At 33.6% G+C, this 27,381-nt stretch overlaps 1 protein-coding gene across 1 annotated transcript in view; it reads right to left on the reverse strand.

Annotated features, from left to right (window-relative positions):
* Window positions 1–27,381, reverse strand: part of ERBB4 (erb-b2 receptor tyrosine kinase 4) — a 1,130,412-nt gene that overhangs the window by 716,386 nt on the left and 386,645 nt on the right. The window contains 1 exon segment of the mRNA XM_021075968.1: window positions 13,205–13,356. Within this exon segment, the coding sequence (XP_020931627.1) occupies window positions 13,205–13,356 (152 nt within the window).

Below are 27,381 nucleotides of genomic sequence, written 5' to 3' on the forward strand. Positions count from 1 at the left end.
CACAGTTCTTGGCTATTCTGTTTTTTTGCTGTTGTTTTTTGTTTTTTTTCCTTGTTTTTTTTTTGTTTGTTTGTTTGTTTGTTTTTTCCCCTAGTCTTTGTTCTTGCTTTTCAGTTTTTGAGGATTCTATTGATGTATCCTCTAACTCAGAGATTGTTTCCTCAACCATGCCCAGTCTAATAATAAGATCATCAAAGGCATTCTTCAGTTCTGTTACACTGTTTGTTTGTTGGTTTGTTTGATCTCTAGCATTTCTTTTTGGTCCTTTCTTAAGATTGCCATCCCTCTGCTTACTTTGACCATCTGTTCTTACATGCTATCTGTTTTATCTACTAGAGCACTTAGCATATTAATCATAGCTGTTTTAAATTCCCAGTCTGGTAATACAAACATCCCTGCTATGTCTCCTTCTGTCTCTTCAGAACATGATTTTTACATGCTTTATAATTGTTTTCTTGGTATTCGGACATGGCGTGTTAGGTAAAAGGAGGGGGTTAGATAGGCCTTTAGTAATATAGTGAGGAGACAGAAAGTGTTCTATAGTCCTATGATTAGATCTTAGTTTTAGTGAGCCTGTGTTACTGAACTCTGAACACCACAAGTGTTTCTGTTTTTATCTCCCCCTTTTAGTGGGATGGGATGTCTAGAGTGGGCTAGAGTTGGGTATTTACCTTCCATAGGTCAGTTAGGTTCCAATGATTACCTAGCAGGTTAGACTCTAGTCAACTAACTTCCACTAAGAGAACTTGTTAAGAAGAATGGTGCATTTCAAAATGGTTCTACTTCCTGCCCCTGCTAGAAGTCTAAGGGGATTTTTCTCCCCTATTTAAAATGGACATTGGATTGAGCTTCTGGAGGTAAATCTCACAGCATTGTATGAGCTCCTCTATGACTGGGTGCCTCTGAAGAGTTGATTTTTCACTCTCTTCAGTGTTTTACTTGTTGTTAGCACAGAGTGGTAACTTCCAAGTTCCTTATTTGTGGAGCAGGAAAACATGTTTATGAATCTTTTTATGACACCTGCCCCATAGACATATAAATACATACTATTCTACCATCCATTATTTATCTTACAGTTTCTTGTACATATACCAGGCAGGGTGCTAGGTGCTGGCGATATAAAGAAGGATGAGATGCAGTGCTTGCCCTTACAGGGATTAGAGTCCATTCTGGGAATGCCTGTGACATTTACTATCTGCACCACTCTTTTAGCATTTATAAGGTTTGAGCTAGGAACCGCTAACTTATAGCTCTATATATCTTTGTAAAATACAATGCAACAAATTACAAAAAAATTGGCAGTCAATAAAGACTTTGTCAATAAGTGAATACTTATTTATTTATTATAAAGTCTAAATACTAAAGTTGATAAATTTGTCACAAATGTTTTTAGTAGAGCTTTCCTCATTCCATCTGCCACCTGCACTGAGTGAGCCTGGGTCTCTCCAGGGTCCCTAACTACAGTGGCTCTTTCAAGAGCCATCTTCTGCCAAAAATCAATCCAGTTCTAAAATTTAAAATAGGTCCTGAAAAATCACTACACTCCATCACTTAGAAAATAAGAATAATAACACCTAGACATAGGGTTACAGTAAGGAGTGGCAGATGGAATTAGGCATAAAATTAGCACAGTGCCTTGTACTTATCTCAAGAAATTGTATATGTCAGGTATTAATTAGCCCATGCCAACCTAAAAGGTAATTCTAAGGATGCCTATAAATACTATATTTCTTATTATAAAAAAATAGAGTTTCAGTATAAGAAAATTCACTGTGAGAAAACCACTTAACTCAACTTACCTGCTCAGTGACAAAAATCATCTGAACATTTATGCTATACAATATCTACATAAAGTGATGAAAATGCAAAGTACATCTCACAGCCCATCAACAAGTACATATGGTATAAAAGAAATATGCACTAAGCATTATGGAGGAAACAACGGAAAAGATTAATTCTCCTTGTCTTGGTAAGTGGAGGGGGCAAGAAGGGAATATAGATTGAATTTAGGGAACAGGTTAAGGTTGTGGGAATAGAGATAACTTTACATTTAGAAGTTCTTAGAAGATGGTGATTTTCCAAAGGAGAAAGGCATAAGGACATTCCAGAGAGGGGGAAAAAAAAGGAAAAAAAAAAAGCATATTGACCTTAGTTTATAAAGAGTAAAATCATGTTAATGAAGGGAGTCTCAGGTATTTTGGGCAAGCAAGAAGATACTTTAAGTTGTGAAGGTTATGCTTTTGCTCTTTGCACAGCAAAGGCATCAAACCATCTACTAGTTTTCTGTGTATGAGTGTAGGTTGAAACTTAAGTTTCTCATGTTTCCAAACTAGGTAGCATACTATTTATTATTAACCAAATCATTTCCTGGGTGAAAGACATGGATTTTACAAGACACTAGGAGAGGGACTTCAATTAGAAAAGTTAAGTAACATAAAAAAAAAAATCCCATTCAATGATTTATTTTCCTGACTACAAATGTTATCAAGAATAAAATAATTCACTCTTATTGTTATTCAACTTATTTATTCTTCTACGAACATTTTCTGAGCAGCGGCTCTACAACAGTCCCTTTGTAATGTCAAGAATTCTGCAGTGAACTAGACATGGCCCTTGCCTTCAAGGTATTTATTTAATAGGAGAGTAGATAAAAAGTAAACAAATACTTAAATAATTGCTATAATGGAAGTGCTATGAAGAAATACAGGGTGCTATGAAATGTAATAATGGGAGAAATTCAGTAGGACATGGAGTTAGTAAAGCATCCCTGAGGAAATGATTCTTAAAAGGAGATCTAAAATTTGAACAGAATTGAGCCTGGATGTGAATAAGGACACATGCCTATGAGTATTGGTGGAGTGAAATTCTGAGCATGAAAGAAAGGGCAGTAGAGTTAGATCTGAATACATACAGGAAGTTGACTATGAAAGATGACAAGTTTTAATATCATCAGTGATGGCAGAAGATAAGATTTATAAGAAGGACCAGAAAATATAGGAACATAAGAATTTTGACCATTGTCCTAAGAGCATAGAAAGTTTTAAGAAAGAAAGTAATCTAGCATATAGTACATATTTGCTTGTAGTTTCCACTACTTTTCTTTCATGAGCTCTTCCCATTGCCTCATTAATTTCTTTCATGAACACTTCCCAATGCTTCCACATGAAACTCTGTTTTAGATTGTTCAAAAAAAAAAAAAAAAAACTCTAGGTACAGCTTTTGTGCACTTGTATCTATTGATTTCCTCCTAAAAACAACCAAGTGTTTGACTTGCAATTGCACCTTTCTGAAAATACAAAATCACTACCACCCAAAAGCTGAACCTGTAAAAAATCTTCATAAAAATGTATTGTCAAATCTTCAGAGCACAGCTCAATAGTTGCTGCCTGGGGACTCAAAGAAAGAAGGAAGAAACCCAAGGGTTAGACGGAGCCACCTCTTACTAAGGGAACACAGGTGCTAGACACTCAGTATTCACTTTTATTTTTGGAAACAAATGTGGCATCAAGTTGTTTAATAGGATTTACTTCAATGTTCAATTACATATTTTGATTTCCATGTAGAGATTTAAATTAAGAGTAGTGATTTCTAAGAGGCATGCATTTACGAAAACAAATACTTCCATTTTTTTATCACTTTCAATTGCATGTTTTAATGTATTATTTTATAGTTAGATGGGTTCAAATTAGGGTGCAGAGGAAATAATTATAGTGTTTCTAAATGGAATGTTTTTGCATTTTATTTTTACGCTTTTGAACTTTAAATTATACTCTAGATTAGTGAAGAGAGACCTCTAAAACTGACTTGGTCTCATACGAAACTTTTAAGTTTAAGCCTGTCCTTCTTTGAAATGAAATAAAGTCTTTCATTTTAAGAATCAGAAAAAACTAAAGTTAATGAAAATGTACATAATTATGAATTTTAAAAAAGGTTTTATATGTTTATATTCCATTGTTTGGATTTTAGAATTAAAAGGCAGCCCATTGCCAAAATGTTCCTAGTTAGCTTTAAAAATTCAAATAGATATCATTTGTTCTCTTTCTTTGAACCAAGGTCTCGGCTACATATACATTTAAAAAGTGAAGAAATAACTTTTATACACTCAAAATATATACCCTGCTTCTCCAGAGCAGAGTATCTAAGAATCATAGAGTGAGATGAGATTGTTACTTTCATTTTTTTCTAACTAAGGTTAAGACGAGCCTGTAAATTCATTATAGCCACCACCTAAGCCAAATTTAAATACCACAACCCCCAGAAGTATAAAGAAACACTATTCATCTGCTCAGATTCTTAACAAATTCATTTCTAATTTAAGTACATTTGCAATAAGGGCACTTTTTTCCCTGGAAAATGTATTACAATCTAGTGACTAAAAAAAAAAAAAGGACAACTGTTAATCAGTTTTATTTTTAATAGTATTCTCTTGGAAACATTACACTGGGCTAGTATTTTAAACCAATTTGACTCAATCTTAGAAAGTAGGTGGTAATTAATATTTACGCATATGTATATATATATAAATGGTCACTAAATTATATTTATAATATATATGCAAATGTTTATATATTTATTAGAATTATAAGTTATACTGTATAAATATACCTTATTTCTATTTCTCCAATACTCCTTCTAATATTTATTTTATAGGTATTATGGAATTTATTTTGTGTTTAATATTTTTAAGATATATTATACAGAAAACTGTCAAGTATATATTTTATTTAAAATTTTGGTTACATGATTAGGAAGAAAGTTTCAAATATCTGCTTATACAACTGCAAAGCAAGAATACAGACATTTTATCTCTTGATTTTACATCTGGAACCACTGAAAAGCATGAGGATTTTGAATCAATGTATATTTTCAGATTAAATAGTATTTAACCTCTGAAGAAAAAAATATTTTTCCAGGCCAAGTGTAAATTGCATAGCTTTTCAATTGCAATACAAGTTCTATGATTAGATTTAGTATAAAATCAAGTTTCAATTTAAAAGCCAGCTGTAAATATATATGTACAAAATTGCATATGTATTATGTTTAACAGTCTTAGAAATAGCTTTCAGAAACTATCAAAGCTTTGAAAATTCCATTTAACCCAGAATATCTGCTTTGGCCCAACAAACATGTTAAAATGTTACTCTCTCTACCTCATTTTTAGTATTCTCCATCTCACCCAGCTAAGATTTCATCATCTAAATACAGCAAATATGTTATACTTTACCACAACTGTAGTTTTACACAAAATTCAAACAGAAAGAGAAATTAAATAAAAAGCTGGAACACCTTATCTTATCCTAATACATGTTTAGCCGACTGATGTATTTCTTGAAGGTGCAATTTCTTTGAACCCCATGATGGTTAGTTTTAAGTATCTCGGATGTTGAGTTTCATACTTTTTCCTTGCCTTCTGTCCCATGTAGTGATATGGAAAAAGAAATTCCACTATTTTTTTCAATAAGTAAAAGACTAAAAATACTTGATATAAGAATCTTGTATATTTGACCACTATTTAATGGAGTCACAGATATACACTTATTTATCTTACACAGTTATTCAGGAAAACTTAAATTCAGACTTGTTCTCCATTGCTATACAATCCAATTAAAATATGTGTGCAGGAGTTCCTGTCATGGTTCAGTGGTTAATCAATCTGACTAGGAACCATGAGGTTGCAGGTTTGATCCCTGGCCTCGCTCAGTGGGTTAAGGATCCGGTGTTGTTGTGAGCTGTGGTGTAGGTCCCAGATGTGGCTTGGATCTGGCATTGCTGTGGCGTAGGCCGGCACCTATAGCTCTGATTAGACCCTTAGCTTGGGAACAGGTGTGGCCCTAGAAAAGGCAAAAAGACAAAAAAGAAAAAACAACAACAACAAAAGTAAAATAAAATATGTGTGCAGCTGAAATAGATATGCTGATTTAGAAAATGTGGGCTTAAATTATCTTTTTGGTAAATGTGAGAATAATATACACAGACACACCTTTATTATGCCATAGATGTTTAATTTAAATGATGTTTCCTGTCCAATTTTTTAGTCATTCTGGAATATCACTACTTTTCTCATTCTAATTCCCATCAATCTCTCCAACACAATCTCTCTCACACAAGTCATTCTATCTGGTATCTAATGATCTAAAAACAAACATAGATAGGCAGTGGTAGCCACTGTTTAAGCAAAATATTCAATAAATCATTTTCTAATGACACTATACTAAGGAAAGTATTTTATAAATGATTTTAATAATGAATTTTTCAATGTAGAGTTTTGTTAAATCATACTACATAGCAACCGGTTTATCCCAAGTACAGAGTTCAGTGTGACAGAGTAGAATATGGAAATAACACAACACAAATATAATCCCCCTGTACACACTGCTGGATTTAATTTTAGTCATCCTCTTTGAACTGCCATAGGAGAATAAAAGGTAGGCCCTGAAGCTGGAAGTAGGCTGAAATGCAAATATTTCAGAACTTTATATTGAACATGACTGGTTCATCCTTACTGGAAACAGCTAAGAAATACGTGAAAGCAGGGTTACTTGTTGCAACTTGAAACTCATTATTGGCAAGCATCATTCCTGATTTATCGTAACAAAATCACACTAATTAAGCCAAGGTCTTAGGTTCCAGTGAGAGAGTCAGAATCCTGAAGTCTCCTAGTTACAGCTTTATCTGTCTTTCTGCAAATATTTATTCTTAGTCAGAAGAGTAACTACGCGTAAGTATGGGAATGAAATAATGCAGGCCCATTACCAGCACTTGGTAAATGATGCAAATTCCATGTCCTGTGGAGGGTGGTTGAAAAAGCAACCTTCTCATATATGAAAAATCTATCTATCTAGAGGATGATAGTTCCATGGCATTATAAAATATTAATTATCAACAAAAAGACAACTTAAGAATGGGACATTTTCTTTGGTAAAGAAAAATTAACTACATGATTTCTACAAAGAATGCTAGAGCTTTATTTTTAAAAGTAGATGGTTTTATATGGCACTATTTCTTTCTTTTTTTTTTTTTTTTTTTCCTGGCTGAGCCCACATATGTGGAAGTTCCTCCACCAGGGATCAAATCCACGCCACAGCAGCAACCTAAACCACTTTAGTGACAACATGAGATCTTTAACCCACTGCACCGTAAGGGAAACCCCAGCACTTTTTCTTATATATTCAAAAAAGGTCCTATAGTTCTGTCAAATACACAATAAAAGCATATTTTTTGTCAAAATTTGTTGCATTTCCATTGTGGAATATTATTACTCATTTCTGAGAGTAAATACCTTTAAAAATCTTTTTTGCTTTAAAAGACTATACTTTTAGACTATACTTTTTTAAAGTCATTGCCCTTTGCTATCAATAACAGAATACTAATGCTGTTCTTTGAAAAGATATTTTAATGTATCAATTTATTTTACAGTAATAAAAAGACATATAATCATTAAGATTTAAGGCTTCTAGAATGCAGCATACAGAGGTCCAATGAATTACTGAAATTGTTAATATTCCAGGTCAGTGGATCACTGCTAAGTGTATATATCTCTGTCTTCCTTCCTAACATACACATTTTCCAAAACTATTTGCAACTAAATTCAAGCTACAAATTAAAAGTGATTACTTATTAAAGCAATGGTTGAAGATAGGAATTCTGTATCTGTACTACATTATACATCACACTACTTTATACTTAGTTGACATTTAAAACTTATGTGTTTAGAGTGAATATATAAAACAGATAAATTTAAAGTATAAAAGCTAGCAGGTCAGGTACCTTGTTAGAAGCTCTGAGTTACTGAGTGCCAGCAGTAGAAAGGAAGACCAATGGAATGACAATGGAGAGAAAACTCAAGAATTTTAATGACGGTGAAAGGTCTAATAGTTCATTCACATTACTTGCTGCATTTTATCTTGTTTTAGAGAGTTCACAAAGTGTAAGACAATAGCACAAAATCTGTGATTTTTATGCTTTGCTGTTTTCTATTATAAGTCTTAACCTTGTGACGGTGATAAAGCACATAGTAAATACGTTTTAGGGCCTTTTTCTAGCCAACTATGCAGTGTCTCAGGGGGCTAATGTTAAATATTGCCAACTAGATTTTTTTTTCCCGAAAAGAAATATAAAAACTTGAGTTTACAACAAAGTTGGGTTAAAAGGTATGTAGAGATAAGCATCAAGGTTGACATACTAAAAGCATCTTGAAAGAATGCATTTCAAAGTATTTCAATAAAATATATCTAACAAAGATTAAGTAAGTATCTATAAAACATTTTAGTTTTGCTTTTTTTTTTTTGGTTATATGTAAGCACATCTTTAATTCAATTTCAAAGGTCACTTTTGCTTTTTTCTTAAGATCTTGGGAAATAGACTAGATGGGTATTTTACCAATAATAAAAAAAAAATAACCCTACATAGTTTAAGGGAAAAAAAAGGGGGGAAATCACTTCAAAGTTACTATCAAGTTCTAAGAGGACCTTATGGACCCAGAGGCTGGAATGCAACCATTCCTCAGAAGCTGAGTGAAACGTGGAAGTGAGGGGCTCCCCCATTATCAATTTGGGGTGAATGGTCTCTTTCTCTAGTCTCTATGTCTGTTGCAGTGTACTGCATCCATTCAGCTGTCTGTATAACTCTCTCTGACCTTTAAGTCACAAGAAAAATAGCTAGTAACCAAGTGGTCAAGAAGATAACTATTACAGAAATGGAATGTTCTTAGTTATAATTCCAAATCCTAAGCCTGTGTCTTATAGTCACATATCTGACCTGTGGAGGTGTCACACTGAAATAACATGAAGTGGGTCCCTCATATTCACCTAGAGAACATACCATAAGTGAAACAGTGATTTAAGAGTGTTATTAAGTATTAGGAAAGATACTTATTTGTCCATTCAACAAATCCTTAATAAAAACCTACTATATTTAAGACACTGTTCTAGACGCTGACCATTCAGATAGTGAACGAGGTAATAAACAAAGTATTTAGTTAACATGTACTCATGAATCATAGAAATTAGAGTGATTTCATACAAAACAAACAATTACAGTAGTACAGTCTTGCTAATTAGAGATGAAAATATATTTTTAAAACAAAAATAATTTCTTAAGCTCTTATAGACAGAAATAAATTTCAAAAGGAAATGTAAGATCCCTATCTATGATGTCTCTCTGAATAAATTATAGGCATGAGTTATTCTTAGAGGAAGGGAAATTGCACACCTCTATAAGAAGTGACTCAATGAATTACAATTACATATATACGAGGCCCATACAATCCATAGGATGAATTTTTTGTTTTTTTGTTTTTGTTTCTTTGTCTTTTTGCCTTTTCTAGGGCTGCTTCCCATGGCATATGGAGGTTCCCAGGCTAGGGGTCTAATCGGAGCTATAGCTGCCGGCCTAGGCCAGAGCCACAGCAACGCCAGATCTGAGCCCCGTCTGCAACCTACACCACAGTTCATGGCAACATCGAATCCTTAACCCAATGAGCAAGGAGCCAGGGATCAAACCCGCAACTTCATGGTTCCTAGTCGGATTTGTTAACCACTGTGCCACAACGGGAACTCCAGGATGAGTTATTTAAAGTTCATTATTCACTCATACAATTCAAAACTTATCAGAAATAATAGCATAATGTAAAATAACTAGATATCCTTTATATGAACTCTACTTATTACAACGTGCCAATATTGAACAGATCAGGTACTTTGGAGGGAAGCTTCTACGAATACATATGAACCATAATTCAGTTATCAGCAGGAGTAACATTTATATTAAATGGAGAACTTGTAGCATATTCTAAGGTATAGTTAGAAATAATGGCTCAGCCAATGCAGTAATATAAAGATCTCAGCTGTGATAGCTTTTAGGGCTCAATAATAAAAAATAACTATGCTATGACACTGAACTCACCAAAAAAACAGAGAGTGGGGCACCCAGAGAGTTCTCTCCTAGGACCATTTCTTGGGCCAACTCTTTTCAATGTCCCTTGACTTTTGTATCTAATCCCTAGATGCTAACTTGTCACTTGAGTGCTGATGTCTCCTAGATATCTATCTACAGTATAAGGCTCTCTACCTCTCCGACTTAATACTTTATTCCACCCCCAAATTAATCTTCATACACACTACACTCTGGGTTCCATGAGGGCGAGAACAACGTTTGACCTATTTGTATGAAGTGTCTAGAATCTAAAGCAATAACACTAGGTATACATTTATTAACTCTGATTTAGGACCTTCTTTCTAAGCCTTGACTTATTACTCCCACTGGGACGCCCTTCCACTTATCTACCTTGTGAGCCCCTATTCATTTTCTTATGATTCAACCCAAGCAAATCTTTGATGAAATCTTTTTTCCTGAATTCTTCAGAATTAACCATCCTTTTTTTTTGCCCAGCACCCATGCTTACCATTAACATAAGGCCATACCTTCATTCTGATTCTGGCTTATGTTTTAGCAATTATAAAATTTTATATTTTCATATATATATATAATATACATACATATATACCCACATTCATATATATAGTAAGTATTCATTACACATTTATAACCCTCTACAAGATTACAAGATTGCTGAAGAACAATAGATTACTTGCTATTGTATTCTTAGCTAAGACTATTTGTTGCATGAATGAATATATGTCACAATTAGAAAGGAGTATTTTCCAAAGTAACAAAAGATAAGTGAAACAAAAAGATGTCATTAGTAAGCCAAAAACAAAACCTATTATAGTTATATCTAAATAAATTATTAAAATTGAGATATATGTATGGGTTAGTACAAACTTTATATCAATTTTTAGAGATGTTTCTTAGGGACAAAGAAATACTTTTTTAAATAAACTTATTTCTTCCTCCAAATAGAAACTTTGGTCCTCTTTCTTTTTTCTTTCCCAAATCCGTTCATTCTATTAACTTACTGTTTACTTCAAAATAGTTACTAAAGTGTAGAATATCCAACAGTATAGACCCTGTGGCTCAAAGATCTACATGCTACTTTATAATTCCAAACAAATTTCTAATGTTTCTGTTAATCTAATCTAATATTCCTAATAATCTAATCTAAGACTTTCTTTCCTATTACTTTTAAGAGCTTAAGAATAAAATTATAAAAAATAACCAAGACCATCTTATTTTGAAGACTGTCACAGTACTAGTGTTATTTTTTTGTTAAACCAGTGAAATCTAGCTCCATGTAGAGCAAAGCAAACATATGAAGAAAAATAAAGACCTTAAAAAGACTGCCTTTTAAATTTTATCATATATTATTCTGTTCTAATAGACTATTTAACCTATTTCTTATTTCAGAATTCATCTCCTAGTTTTCCTTTTCTACAGAATCATTTTGTTTCTTGGCATTTCTAACTAAATCTACACATCAGCTCATATACCACCAAGTTTTTACTTTTATGTTGAAGAATAAAGTCTATCTGAAAACATTCAATCGAAACAGGTTAGAATTTTGCAAACAAATTTTAATAATACTCAGATGCACTAATTTTAAAAAGTTATTTTAGGATAGCTTATATGTGTTCCTTGAAAAAATAGTCCAAAAATCGAAAAAAAAAAAGTGCTATGTTCTTTTTAGATCTTCTCATTCTCAGATTTAAATAAGTTTTACTATCTACTCAATGAAAAATGGTGTCATAATTAAACATCATAGTTAACGATGACAAATGACATAACTCATAGAATTAGAATTCTGTCAACCAAGCAATAAACAACCAAGCAATAAAATATGAAAACACCTTAATTCCCTATATCGACACTACTATGATAATCATTTTAAAAGCAGATATCATAAACCTCATAGTGTCATTTAGGTTTTGAGGTGGTATATTTTGAAATTATCATTTCTAGACATTTTTATTATATTCAAAGTACTTAAAAATCGGAGTTCCCGTTGTGGCACAGCAGAAACGAATCTGACCAGGAGCCATGAGGTTGCGGGTTCGATCACTGGCCTCATTCAGTGGGTTAAGAATCCAGCATTGCCATGAGCTGTGGTCTAGCTCACAGGTGCGGCTCGGATCTGGCATGCTGCGGCTCTGGCATAGGCCAGCAGCAACAGCTCCAATTAGACCCCTAGCCTGGGAATCTCCATATGCCATGGGAAGTGGCCCTAGAAAAGACAAAAAGACAAAAAAAAAAAAAAAAAAAAGGACTTAAAAAAATCACTGTATTTTTACTACTTATCTCAGTGTAGAATTACTAAAATTACTATAGTTCCCTAAATAATTCACTACTACTAACAGTTTAATGTATCAGTATTCAATACATTATTTACATCTTTATTTATATAAGACAGCCCTTCTAAGAAGTGTCTAAACATTCTTGAAAACAAGATCAAATATATTCTAGGGAGGCTATTATTTAAAATGTATCCTATTAATTTTCTGTATGAAGAATAAGTTATTAGTGGTACAAAATACCACATCCCCATCTCACTTTGTCAAATTCCATCTGAAGTTCAGATTTTCCTATGCTTAATCTGGTTAAAGCAAAACTTAAGAAGCTGTAGGCATTATGTACTAATAACAACTTGAACAGAGTAATTTTAAATGAGAGCCTAATCAAGTTTGTAAAAGGACTCATGGTCTCTGGGTGTCTCCTATACACACATTTGCATTTATACACATGCATATGTTGACTTTGATAATCACTTGTGATTTCCTATGAGTCTACTCAATAATTTGTTGGTTTTCAAAAACAGACGTCATTTTTCTTTTAAAATTAACAGTATTATTCTCATTATGGTAATATGAAATAGGTTAAAAATTCCAAAGTAACAGAAATGGGCAGAAAAGGAGACTAGTAGCTCAAGTTTCCAATTCTTATCTGATTGGTCCTCAGGAGAGTCTGACTCTCCTACTCCACAGCCTCAAGTTTTCCTCTCACCTACAAATCAGAAAAAGACACACTTGCAAGAAACCATGTACTATACATACCCTGACAGATTCTTTTATCTATCTTAGGGCAACAGTAACTGTTCTCAACTTGGGGTGTCAATCATGATGACATTGTTAATCTTGTCCTTTTCCTGGGTGTGCCCTGACTTCTCTTGTCTCCCACCTACAGCCTACAGTCATGATCCCTGCCAGGCAGGGCAGAAGAACATAGTCATCAAGTACAAGAAGCTGGTCTTTATGCATTGTGACACCACTGTCCATTCACGAAGTAGAGAAGAAAAAGAAAGAGACAGCTTTACCCGAAGAAAGGAGAGGTCCCGGTTGTGCTCAATGCTGGTTATCTCCAGGTTGCCCATGACTACCTCACAGTTCTCATAGTATTTTCGCAAGGCTCGGTACTGCTGCTCCAGGTCAGAGAGAGAGCTCAGCTTATTCTCTGTTCCTGCGCACACTGCCAAGACAAGGAGAAACATGGGAAGTTATATAAACTTTATATGACATGCACAAGGGCAGTATTTCCTCAACTCTCTTCCACGCCAATCAATTCCAATTCCCTGAACTAAAACATTTTGAATGTCATTAAGACCAATAATGGGAGTTTCTGTAGTGGTCAGCAGGTAATGAACCCAGCCAGCACCCATGAGGATGCAGGTTCCATCCCTGGCATTGTTCAGTGGGTTAAGGATCTGGTATTGCAGTGAGCTGTTGCGTAGGTCACAGATGTGGTTCAGATCCAGCATTGCTGTGGCTGTGGCATAGGCCAGTGGCTACAGCTCTGATTGGACCCCTAGCCTGGGAATCTCCATATGCCGCGGGTATGGCCCTAAAAAAAAGACCCATAATGACACACTGATAAATATTTTTTGTTTCTGGTTTTACTGAATTATAGTTACATAGAATACTATGTAAGGTAAGGTGTACACATATGATTTTTGTATACTATGCACTGCAAAATGATTATCATCATAGCATTATTTAACACCATCATCATGTCACATAATTACCATTGTTTTTTGGCTTGAGGAAATTTAAGATTTACTTTTATAGCAACTTTCAAGTATATAATACAGTATTGTTAACCAAAATCACCATGTTGTACATCAGATCCCCAGAAGATGTTTTTCTTACAGCTAAAAGTTTGTATTCTTTGACCAACATCTCCCCACTTCCTCGGTCCTGGTAACCACCATTCTTCCCTCTGTGTCTGTGAGTTCAGCATTTTTACATTCTGCACATAACTGACATCATACATTTACACTTATAGATTGCATGTACTAAGCACAGAGAGTAAGAAGGCATAGGTCCATAGAAAATATGGCAAGGAGATAAAATATCACATTTGCTGTGAGATATAAAGCAAGTAAATACATTTAACTTCATTCAAATAGATTTTCTTTTGGACTTAGTGTTTATTCATTTTCTACATATGTATACATAAGTCAAAACCAAAAAATGATCAAAGTAAACAAGTAACAGTTTTGTTTTAAAAGTGATATTTTTGTATTACTAAGTAAGCCTTCCCTGCCCCTGCCCCCACAACTCTCACAGCATTTGGAATTCCCTAGGCAAGGAGAGAACCCATGATGTAGCTGTAGCCAGAGCCAGAGCCAGAGCCAGAGCTATAGTGACAATGCCAGATCCTTAACCCGCTGAGCCGCAAGGAACTCCAAAGTAAATTTTCATATTCAGTAAATTTTCTACAAAATTAAAACATGTGCCTTTAAGCCCTCAAGAACACAACTTTTAAAATGCAAACATTAAACAACTTAGTTTGGATATACATATACTACAAACAGAATACATAATGAAACATATTGGTATCAACCAGTTCATTGTATATTCACCAGTATTCTGAGGTATAATGGACTGTTAATAAATGATTTCAATTTGCCATCTTTGGGAAAATGGTTCTTGAGTCTGTACATATACGAGTTCAAGAGAATACATGCATGTGCGTTTTTTAGGTTATGTGTATATATATCTTTCCTGTCTTTCAGAAGTCTGAATTTTAGTTATTACTTCTCATGGTTTGCAGCTGCCTGAACAATTCAATGCACCAACTCTACCATTTAATGCTCAAAATCTAATCTTCAATAGACTGAAAAACTCTATTATGAATCTTGCAATAATAGTGTGTAAAGTTAAAAAAAAGTATTGTGGACCAAATTTCTTTAAGTTATATAATATACATCAAATTTAAGACAAGATATAAAGTGCAAACTCTGAAGACACTAGAAATGAAGCTTAGTAATTATGTTGTATATACACTGGTGTCTCATGTCTAAGACATGATCCCTGATGTGTTAAAATGTTAAAAATAACTTCCACACATAGGGTTCTATCAGCTTATCACCCTGAAGTTCCTCAGACACCATACTGGAACTCATTTGTTGCCCTCAAGGATGCAGTTTTGTTTTTTTTTTTTTTTTTGATTTTTTTTTTTTCCCACTGTACAGCAAGGGGGTCAGGTTATCCTTACATGTATACATTACAATTACATTTTTCCCCCACCCTTTCTTCTGTTGCAACATGAGTATCTAGACAAAGTTCTCAATGCTACTCAGCAGGATCTCCTTGTAAATCTATTCTAAGTTGTGTCTGATAAGCCCAAGCTCCTGATCCCTCCCACTCCCTCCCCCTCCCATCAGGCAGCCACAAGTCTCTTCTCCAAGTCCATGATTTTCTTTTCTGAGGAGATGTTCATTTGTGCTGGATATTAGATTCCAGTTATAAGTGATATCATATGGTATTTGTCTTTGTCTTTCTGGCTCATTTCACTCAGTATGAGATTCTCTAGCTCCATCCATGTTGCTGCAAATGGCATTATGTCATTCTTTTTTATGGCTGAGTAGTATTCCATTGTGTATATATACCACATCTAAGTTTTTGTGGTGATAAAGATGGATGCAAAGAAACCTAGAATCCTCAATATTCTTCTCTTCCTCCTGCACAGTAACAGACCATACAATTTTAGCTGGGCATGTAGTCACCCCAAACAGAGATTACATTTCTCTGCCCCTCTTGGAAGGTAAATTTTGCAAGGAACTAAGTTCTGACATGTTGTATGACACTTTCCCAAAACTTTATTTAAAACATGGGTGACATTGCCTCCTTTTTTCCTCACGCCTTCTTCCAATCTGATTGCTAAAATTTGAACCACCATTCCGGAGCAGAAGACTTAGGGACAAACCCTAGAAACTGGCTGAGAAATGAGCTAAAAGGAACTAGGATTTTCAAACAAACTTACTCATATATTTATCAATGATATTTATTACCATTATCAAGATAATAGTGAATGTTGGTCTTAGCTTCTAAAATATTAGACTTAGGAAGGATTAAATTCTAATTAAGTTATATACTTTTGACCTTAAGTAATTTTAACTATTCTGTTTGGTTTTTTAACTGAATTTATTCCAATCTTAAAAAAGCTACAAAACCATTCATGATTATCTGAACATTTTACTCATTCTGGAGAAGTTCCCCTTATTACCAAAATCAAGCAAACACAATGAAAAAATAACTTTATATTGTTAAGTACAGTAATATTCAGCACAAGAGGGAGAACAAGAACAACTGATTCCTATATATGATCCTTATCCATGAAGATCAAAGGCCTGTTTTTTTTCAATATACTCTATACTCTCTAAAAAACACCCTTAATCCATGATCTTTATTACATTGCTCACAGCAACCTTATAACTTGTAAAGTGTCTGTTGAGAAAAGGTACTATAATATGGGTTTATGAAATATAGATTTCAATTATTTTAAATTCCAAGGAGGACATGCTTATATTTAATGCAACTACTGATGGGGATAATTAAGCATCGATTAATAAACTTGTTGCACCATTTCTAAAATATACATAGTGCCACATTGCAATTTATGTATAGCTTATGTTGTGCAAGTTTCTTTCAGATGGAAATAAAAGCTATATTTTAATATCAATATATAAACATCTAAATGAAAGGTTTCTAAAATATTTAGTGTATTCTGACCTTTTCTATTAAACAAATTTTGGGAGAAAGTCTATTAACATAATTGTAATACTTAACTCTTTTTGCATGTTTGTCATTCTGCATATATGAAAAGAATATGTAATATGAAAGTATTACTAATTACTATTACAATAATATGGTTTTTAAGAAACTTACAAAAGTTCTTTGAAGACAGTGCAATATATGAATCATTATTTTGTATCTGCTGAGCTATATAATACAGGGCTTTGCAAACAAATTTCATCTAATATCAATTTAACTGTCATCAAAAGTGATAATTTGTATTTAGAACATGACCTTCTATTCAGAAAAGTTTCCATTGTTCAATTATCATCTGTATTTTCTACATACCTTACAAAAACAGAAAATTAGAATAAATATATTTAAAATATTTTTCAACAATAATAAACAAATCCTCAAATAAACAAAAAACCTAAATAATTAGAATATTCTATTCTTGAAACATTCTAATTTACATTACCATACACCGTTCCAGTTAAGAAATATTTTTGTCTCAGGGAGGTTTTTCTGTGTATTTTTACTTGATTAAAGCTATCTAGAATCAGTAATACATTCCTCATAACTTTTATCTTGAAAGATGGACTTGACTTTAAAAGACCTAGTTTGGATAAATGCATAAAAATCATTTGTATTTCTCTTCATGGAGCCTTCACTGAATGCCTTACAACTTCCATTTGTCAATTGATTTTACAATCAGGCAATGTATACAAGACAATGCTTAAACCATCAAGTTTCATTGATTTCACAAAGCTGTTTATCAAACAGAATTGAAAAATCTTTTTCACCAGCCAAAACAAGTTTAACAAAATTCAGACCCCTTTGCCAACAACATTATAAAGTCCTTAAACTATAAGCTTAGAATAATAAAGCTTCAAAAAACCTGAATTTCCATGTTCTCCCTAGAGATTTCACTTCAGCTGTAACTCCCAGAGGAAAGCTATATGTAAGGCCTTGATAAAATCACCAATTATTCTATTTGGTATTGATTCCATTACAAATGCATTTATAGCTGCAAAAATGGGCTTTCTACTCTTAACATTTATGTCCAACAGTGAGTGAACTACATAATCCTCATTCAGTAAAAAATTAAGACTATAATTAGGAGTTTCTAGCAATATAAAAAGGTTGGTTAACAAAATTATTCATTTATTCATGGGGCAAATATAATAGAAGCACGATGAATAAATATTAACAGTACTCATATTAATACTAAAAATCAATTGTTGCCTCCAGGCTTGTTACGGCTATGGAAACCTGCACTCTATTTGCTTACACACAGATGACAGCAGGAAGGAAAAATGAAATTAAATTAAAATTTTGTCCAAATTTCAAATCAAATGCTTGAGACAATAAGAAATGAATATTTATTTGGCATCTACTGTACACCTAGTAACATGGAAAAGTATATATTGATTAAAATGCCCAAGGTCTTTCTTAAATGCCCATGCAGCTGTACAAGGCAAAGGGCAAGAAAAGCAGCAAGAGGTTTATATAAATGCTGTACATATTGTGTGTATTATTCAGGGGATGTCTACATAAAAATTATTTGGCAACCTGGAGTTCTCGTTGTGGTGCAGTGGTTAACGAATCCGACTAGGAACCCTGAGATTGCGGGTTCGATCCCTGGCCTTGCTCAGTGGGTTAAGGATCCGGCATTGCTGTGGCTCTGGTGTATGCTGGTGGCTACAGCTCCAATTAGACCCCTAGCCTGGGAACTCTATATGCCGTGGGAGCAGCTCTAGAAAAGCCAAAAAAAAATTTTTTTTTAAATATTTGGCAACCTGATAAAAGTTTTCTGAACTTTTCATATGACTTAACATTGATAAGTACTTTCTCTTTCAGAAATGTTACCATAATAAATATGCTTTAGTATAATGCACATTGTTGGGTGTTTAAAAAATATTGATAATATAAAATACTCAGGGTGTAAGAAGAAGCATACATCTTCAGTGATTATTATTCAATGCTATTACAGTTACATGGAGATGGCCAGTTTTGGCAGATCTGTGTTCAAAATATGTCCTGAAATGGGGCCAAATTTGCTGCTTTCTCTTCTATAGTCATTTAACCCAAGCCACTAAGGCTTCATTTCCCCTGGACTTTGACAGGAGCCTCCTACTGACTTCCTAGTTTCCCTACTTGCCCCTGTTAATACTTTGCACAGAGGCCAGAGTGATCTTTTTAAAAATATGAATCATTCACATCACCCCTTGATGAAAATAATCTTTGGCTTTCTAATTACACCTATTATAAAATCCATACTTCTTACTATAGCCTATAGATTGTATAATCAGATCTTTGCTCAAAGGTCACTCTTTCAGAAAAGCTTTCTCTGACTATCTTATCTAAAATATATACTAGATTCCCATTCACCACACTCTGTGTTCTATGCCTTGTCTATTTTTGTTTAAACGCTATCTCATGTTATATTATACACTGGCTTGTTTACTTGTTTATTATATATCTCTATATAACAATGCAAACTCCATCATTAGAAACCATTTCTGCTGAATAGCATTGAGAACTATGTCTAGATACTCATGTTGCAACAGAAGAAAGGGTGGGGGAAAATCTGTAATTGTAATGTATACATGTAAGGATAACCTGACCCCCTTGCTGTACAGTGGGAAAATAAAAAAATAAATAAATAAATAAATAAAACTAAAGAAACCATTTCTTTGTTCAACACCTAGAAGAGAAGACACAGTAGACTTTCAGACACTATTTGTTGAATAAATAAAATGAACTTTGAAGATATAATTAAGATAGAATCAAATACTGGCCCCTCTATTTTTAAAAGCTGAATGAACTTGAGCAAGTCATTTCATCATAGAGTCTCCATTTCTGTGCTGAGTTTATTGTTTATTCCTAAAAATAAACCCACATTAGAAGTTTAGGATCACAGAGCCCAAAGCCAGATGTCCACCATTAAAGTCTAGCTCAATGTCCTGAAGCTACAGAGAGACCATGTTAGCAACATTTGGGGAGCAGTCCCCTGCCCTTGGGGCTATAGAAAGAGATCCCTAGAGTAAACAAGCAAGGGGAGTGATTGCAGAACAGCAGCACTTGCCCCACAGCTACAGAGAGCAGTCCCTGGAGCCTTCCCAGCAAAGGGAGGGGCTGAAGGAGCAACTACTGACATTGCAAGCTATAGGAAACAGTCCTGAAAGCTATCTGGTAGCAGGAGGGATCACAGGAGCCACTGCTGCCCCTGCATGCTACAAAAAAAGCAATCCTGTGAACTGTGAATCACAGACACCTGCTTCACAGATCCTATGCCTAGCAGCCACCCAGCTCCAGGAGAGGTAGTGTGATACTGTTGCTTCCAACACATGCTCTGGGTACAGGTGAACTGTTACCACCCATGAGAATTCCAAGACAGGGCACCTGCTACTGCATCTACATACCTGATGCCAAGGGCACAATAAAAAGAAAGGTAAACATTATGAGATGACAAAGAAGTAGCTTTCAGACAAAAGAATAAGATAAACACACACACAAACAAAAAACCTAAATGATGAGGAGACAAGCTACCTGAAAAAGAATTCAGAGTGATGATAGTAAAGATAATCCAAGATCTTGAAAAAGAATGGAGACACAGTTAGTAGATGAAAACTATTGCATCTGGAGTGGATAGGCGATGAGATCCTACTGCATAGCAGAGGGAACTATATCTAGTTGTGATAGAACATGATGGAGGATAATATGAGAAAAAGATAGTATGTGCATATATATGTGTGTGTGTGTATATGTGTGTGTATATATGTGTGTGTGGGTGTGTATATATATATATACACACACATATATATGAATGACTGGGTCACTGCTATACAGCAAAAATTGACAGGACATTGTAAATCAACTATAACAGAAAAAATAAAAATATTTATAAAAGAATGGAGACACATATTGAGAACTTAAAAGAAATTAACAAAGAGCTACAGGATTTAAAGAATAAGAATAGCACAATATCTGAAATAAAAAATACACTAGAAGGAACCAATAGCAGGTCAATGGAGTCAGAAGAATGAATAAATTAGGGGGAAGACAGAGTAGTGGAAATCAAGGCAACAGAAAAGAAAAAATAATTTAAAAATACTGAGAAGAGTCTAAGAAAACTCTGGGACAACATTAAACATACCAACATCCACATCATAGGGGGCTCCAGAAGCAGAAGAGAGAGAAAGAGCAGAGGAAAATATTTGAAGAGATTATAGCTGAAAATTTCCCTAATATGGGAAATGAAACACTCACCCAGGTTGAGGAAGCACAGACAATTTCATACAAAATAAACCCAAAGAGAAACACAGTAAGGTACATACTAATTAACCAACAAAAATTAAATACAAAGAAAAACTATTAAAAATCACAAAGGAAAAGCAACAAATCACATACAACGGAACTCCCATAAGGATAACAGCTGATTTTTCAGCAGGAACTCTATCAGCCAGAGTGGAGTGGCAAGATATATTTGAGGTAATGAAGAGGAGGAATGTAGAACCAAGAATACTCTACACAGCAAAGTTCTCATTCAGATTTGATGGAGAGATCAAAGCTTTACAGACAAGCAAAAGCTAAGAGAATTCAGCACCTCCAAATCAGCTCTGTATCAACTACTAAAGGAAATTCTCTAAGCAGAAAAGGAAAAGCCACAATTAGAAACAAGAATATTGCAAGTGAAAACACTCACTGGTAAAGGCAAAGATAACATAAAAGTAGGAAGTCACCCACTGACAAATATGATATCAACGCTAACAAGCATGAGAAGAGGAGAGAACAAAAGCAGAGCATTGAAAATGCATTTGAAACTGAGACCAGAAACCAGAAACAATTCTACACACATATAGATGGTTATACCAAAATATAATGGGAACCACAAATCAAATAACTATAATGGACATACACATAAAGGAAGAAAAAGCAAGCAAAAAAAAAAAAAAAAAAAAACCACTTAAGATGGCCAGCAAATCAAAAGAGAAGACAACAAAAGAGGAAAGGGAGAAAAAAGACCCAATATAACAATCCAAGGACATTAATAAAATGGCAATAAATACATATTATCCATAATTACATTGAATATAAATGGTTTCAAGGCTCCAACTAAGACACAGACTGGCTGAATGGATACAAAAACAAGACCTATGCATATGCTGTTTACATGAGACCCACTTTAGATCTAAGGACACATACAGACAAAGTGAAGGGATGGAAGAAAATATTACATGCAAATGGAAATTAGAGAAAAGCAGGAGTAGCAATACTCATATCAGCAGACTGTAAAATAAAGAAGGTCACAAGAGACAAAGAAGGACATTACATAATGACTAAATTATCAATCCAAGAAGAAGATATAACAATTGTAAATATATATGCATTCATCATAGGAGCACCACAATATATAAGGCAACTACTAACAGCCATAAAAGGAGAAATTGACAGTAACACAATAATAGTGGAAGATTTTAACACCTAATTTATAAGCAATGGACAGATCATCCAGACAGAAAATCAAAAAAGAAACACAGGCCTTAAATTATATACTAGACCAAATAGACTTAACTGATATCTATAGACCTTTTCACCCCAAAGTATCAGAATATATTTTCTTCTCAAGTACACATGGAACATTCTCCAGGATAGATCACATCTTGGGGCACAGATTACGCCTTGGTAAATTAAAAAAATAATTAAATTATTTCAAGCATCTTCTCTGACCACAGTGCTATGAGACTAGAAATCAAATACAAGAAAAACACAGCAAAAAGCACAAACTCCTGGAGGCTAAACAATATGCTATGAAATAACCAATGGATCTTTGAATAAATCAAAGAGAAAATTAAAAGATATGTAGAGACAAATGACAATGAAGATACAACAATCCAAAACCTATGGGACACAGCAAAAGCCGTTCTGTGAGGAATATTTATAGCAATAAAACCTTATTTCAGTAAAGAAGAAAAATTCAAATAAAAAACCTAACTTTACAGTTTAAACTTCTAGAGAAAGAAGAAAAGACAAAGCCCAAAATTAGTAGAAGGAAAGAAATGATAAATGTTAGAGCAAAAATTAACAACATAGAGACAAAAAAACAATAAAAATAAATAAAACCAAAAGTTGGCTCTTTGAAAAGATCAACAAAATTGATAAAACTTTAGCCAGACTCATCAAGAAAAAAAGGGAGAGTGTTCAAATCAATAAAAATAGAAATGAAAAAGAAGGTAAAATTCACACAACAGAAATACCAAGGATAATAAGAGATTACTATGAGCAACAGTCTGCCAATAAAATGGGCAACCTAGAAGAAATGGACAGACTCTTATAAAAGTACAACCTACCAAGACTGAATCAGGAAAAAATAGAAAATATGAATAAACCAATCAAAAGCAGTGAAATTGAAAATGTGATTTAAAAACTTCCAAAAAGAAAAGTTTCAGAAACTGATGGTTTCACAGCTGAATTCTATCAAACATTCAGAGAAGAATTAACATCTTTTCTTCTGAAACTCTTTCCAAAAATTGCAGAGGAAGGAACACTTTCAAGCGCATTCTATGAATCCACCATAACTATGATATCAAAACCAGACAAGATACCACAAAATCTTGTGGGAAAATCACAGGCCAATAACACTTATGAACATAGATGCAAAAATCCTCGATAAAATGTTAGCAAACTGCATCCAAGTATATATTGAAAAAGATCATACACCATGATCAAGTAGGATTTATCCCAGGGATGCAAGAATTCTTTAATATCCACAAACCTATCAATGTGATACACAACATCAATAAACTAAAAACTCATGTGATCATCTCAATAGATGCAGAAAAAGTTTTTGACAAAGTTCAACACCCATTCCTGATAAAAAAAACTCTCCAGAGAGTGGGCATAGAGTGGAACTACCTCAATATAGTAAAAGCCACTTATGACAAACCCACAGCTAACATTATTCTCAATGGTGAAAAACTGAAAGCATTTCCACTAAGATCAGGAACAAGACAACAATCAGGGAAGGGAAAAATAAAAGGAATCCAAATTGGAAAAGAAGAAGTAAAACTACCACTGTATGCACATGACATGATACTATACCTAGAAAATCTTAAAGACACTACCAGAAAAGTGTTAGAGCTCATAAACAAATTCAGTAAAGTTGCAGAATACAAAAGTAATATGCAGAAATTAATTATAATCCCATACACCAACAATGAAAGATTAAATAGATAAATTAGGGAAACCATCCCATTTACCATCACTTCAAAAAGAATAAAACAATAGGGATAAACCTATCTAAAGAGACAAAAGACCTGTACTCTGAAAGTCTGTACTTATAAGATGCTGATGAAAGAAATCAAAGATGGCACAAATAGATGGAAAGATATACAATGCTCTTGGACTAAAGAAGTGAATATGGTTAAAATGATAATACTACCTAAGGCAATCTACAGATTCAATGCAATCCCTATCAAATTACCAATGACGTTCTTTATAGAACTAGAAAAAATATTTTAAAATTTGTATGGAAATACAAAAGACCTCAAATGGCCAAAGCAATATCGAAAAGAAATAACAGACCTGGAGGGATCATGCTGACTTTAGACTTTACTAACAAAGCTACAGTCATCAAAACAGTATGCTACTGGCACAAAAACAGAAATATAGATTGTTGGAACAGGATAGAAAGCCCAGAAATACACCCAAGCACCTACAGCCAACTAACCTCTAACAAAGGAGGCAAGAATATACAGTGGAGGAAAGACAGTTTCTTCAATAAGTGGTGCTGGAAAAACTGGACAGCTGCATGTAAAAGAATGAAATTAGAACATTTTCTAACAACATATACAAAAATAAACCCCAAATGGATCAGAGACCTAAATGTAAGGCCAGATATTATAAAACTCCTAGAGGAAAACATGGGCAGAATGCTCTTTAAAATAAATCACAGCAACATCTTGTTTGACCCACTAGCTAAAATAATGACAATAAAGACAAAAATAAACCAACAGGACCTAATTAAACTCAAAAGCTTCTGCACAGCATAGGAAACCATTTAAAAATGAAAAGACAACCTACATAATGTGAAAAAAAATCTTTGTAAAATGATTCAACAGAAGGGTTTAATCTCCAATACACAAACAACTCAACAACTCAACAAAAAAAAAAAGCAAACAACCCAATCAAAAGATGGGCAGAAGACCTAAATAGACATTTCTCCAAAGAAGATATGCAGATGGCCAGAAGGCACATGAAAAAAATGCTCGACACTACTAAATATTAGATAACTGCAAATCAAAATGGTACAACCACTATGGAAAACACTATGGAGGTACCTTAGAAAACTAAACATAGAACTACCACATGATCCAGCAATCCTATTCCTGGGCATACATCCAGACAAAACTTTCCCTGAAAAATATACATGCACCCCTGTGTTCACTGCAGCACTATTTGACATAGGCTAGAGATGGAAACAAACTAAATGTCCATCAACAGATGAATGGATTAAGAAGATATAAAATGGGATACTATTCAGCCATATAAAAGGACAAAATAATGTCATTTGCAGCAATATGGATGGAACTAGAGATTCTCATAGTAAGTAAATAAATCAGAAAGAGAAGACAAATACCATATGATATTATTTACATGCGGAGTTAAAATATGGCACAAATGACCATCTACAAAACAGAAACAGATCCTGGACATGAAGGGAGCTTATGTTTACCAGGTGTAGAGAGAGGGGGACTGATGGAGAGTATAGATTGGCAGATGCAGACTGCTACATTTAGAATGGATGGGTCATGGGGTCCTGCTATATAGCACAGGGAACTGTGGTCAGTCTGGGGTTAGGAAAAAAAAACAAAGAATGGATGTGCATGGGTGTCTAGGTCACTTTGCTGTACAGAAGAAATTGAAGGCGCTTGTAAATCACTATAATTTAATAAAATGTTTTAAAATAAAATGCTCAATCAGTGGCATGCAATCCATTTTGAGATTACTTAGACTCTCTGCTATTCTATTTCCTCATCTGTAAAGTGGACATAATACCAACTAGATCTATCCATGGGTTAAAACCCCAAAAATTGTATAGCAAAATAAGTTTATTTTACTTTGTATAAATTAAAACACACACATGGAAGTTGGTTTGTATGTTTAACAGAGTTAAATGTGCTCCATTATGTAAACCATAAAACATTCTTAATATTTATTATTAGGCATATTTTTGTCCTCTTATGAATAATTTTAGTTACTTTTTTTAAGGTATAGTTGATTTACAATGTTGTGCCAATTTCTGCTGTAAAGCAAGGTGACTCAGTCCTACACACATATATATATATATATAACATATACATATAATATATATATACACATTTTTTCTCATATTATCTTCCAGCATGTTCTATCCCAAGAGATTGGATATAGTTCCCTGTGCTATATGGTAGGATCTCATTGAATTGCTTATTATTGCTACATATTTTTTAAAGCACTTGATGAGTCTGGTTGTTTTTTTTTCCCTCAGACTTGGCTACATTGCTGAATCCTTGTAGTTTTTAATTAGTTTTCTTAATTGAGCTTCTTAATTTATTTTATCTTCAATCATGTTATTTTGTTTTATTGGATGGTCGTGCTTAGTATTTCTAGGGTAATTTTTTGCACTAATAGGCAAAGTAGTCCTTTCTATCTTTGTTTTAATCTTTACAGAAATGCTTTCTTTGATTCCACATACATTTTATCATGTTTTATCATGTATCAATATGATATATTTTATCATATTTTACATGTTCCAGAGTCTGGCTTTACCAGGTTTTTATTTCAGATTTGAATGCTGAATGTTGCTATTTTTGCTATTAATTAGTGCTAATTAATTTTGTTTGTATGTATGTAATGTAGCTTATTTTCACTAACTTTGAAATTATTAATGAGTTCCAATACTGAACCATTCTTGTATTCCTGGAATGAACCACACTTAATAATTATGCATTATTCCACTAATATACTTCTAGATTTATTGGTTTTATTTTTACTGTTAATATGTACTTTAATATATTAAAATACTCATCAATGATTTTAAAATATTGTGTCATATGTCATTACACCCAAATGATAATAAAAATGGGTTTATAGTTCAGGAAATGTGCACTCCATACAATGAACTCTAAAAGCACTAAAGAAAAAATTAATACCAAACAGGAAATCTGTTTTATAATTTATGTTACACATAACTATAAATATTTTTCAATCTGAAAATCTGTATCCTTAAAAAGAATAAGTGACCCTATAGTGTATTCTCTGAATCTTTTATCTTCTACCACTATTTTATTGATCCCCAAAGTGATAAAACAGGAAATCTGATGAAATTAACTAAATCACTTTCTAAATGATTCTTGAGCCAAACGAAAGGGCATTTGGCATCACAGACCTTCACGAATAGAGTTGTAGCTAGAGAAGACATAGGCATTCTATA

This window comes from Sus scrofa, chromosome 15, assembly GCF_000003025.6.
Source record: "Sus scrofa isolate TJ Tabasco breed Duroc chromosome 15, Sscrofa11.1, whole genome shotgun sequence".
In the NCBI taxonomy this organism is placed as follows: Eukaryota; Metazoa; Chordata; class Mammalia; order Artiodactyla; family Suidae; genus Sus; species Sus scrofa.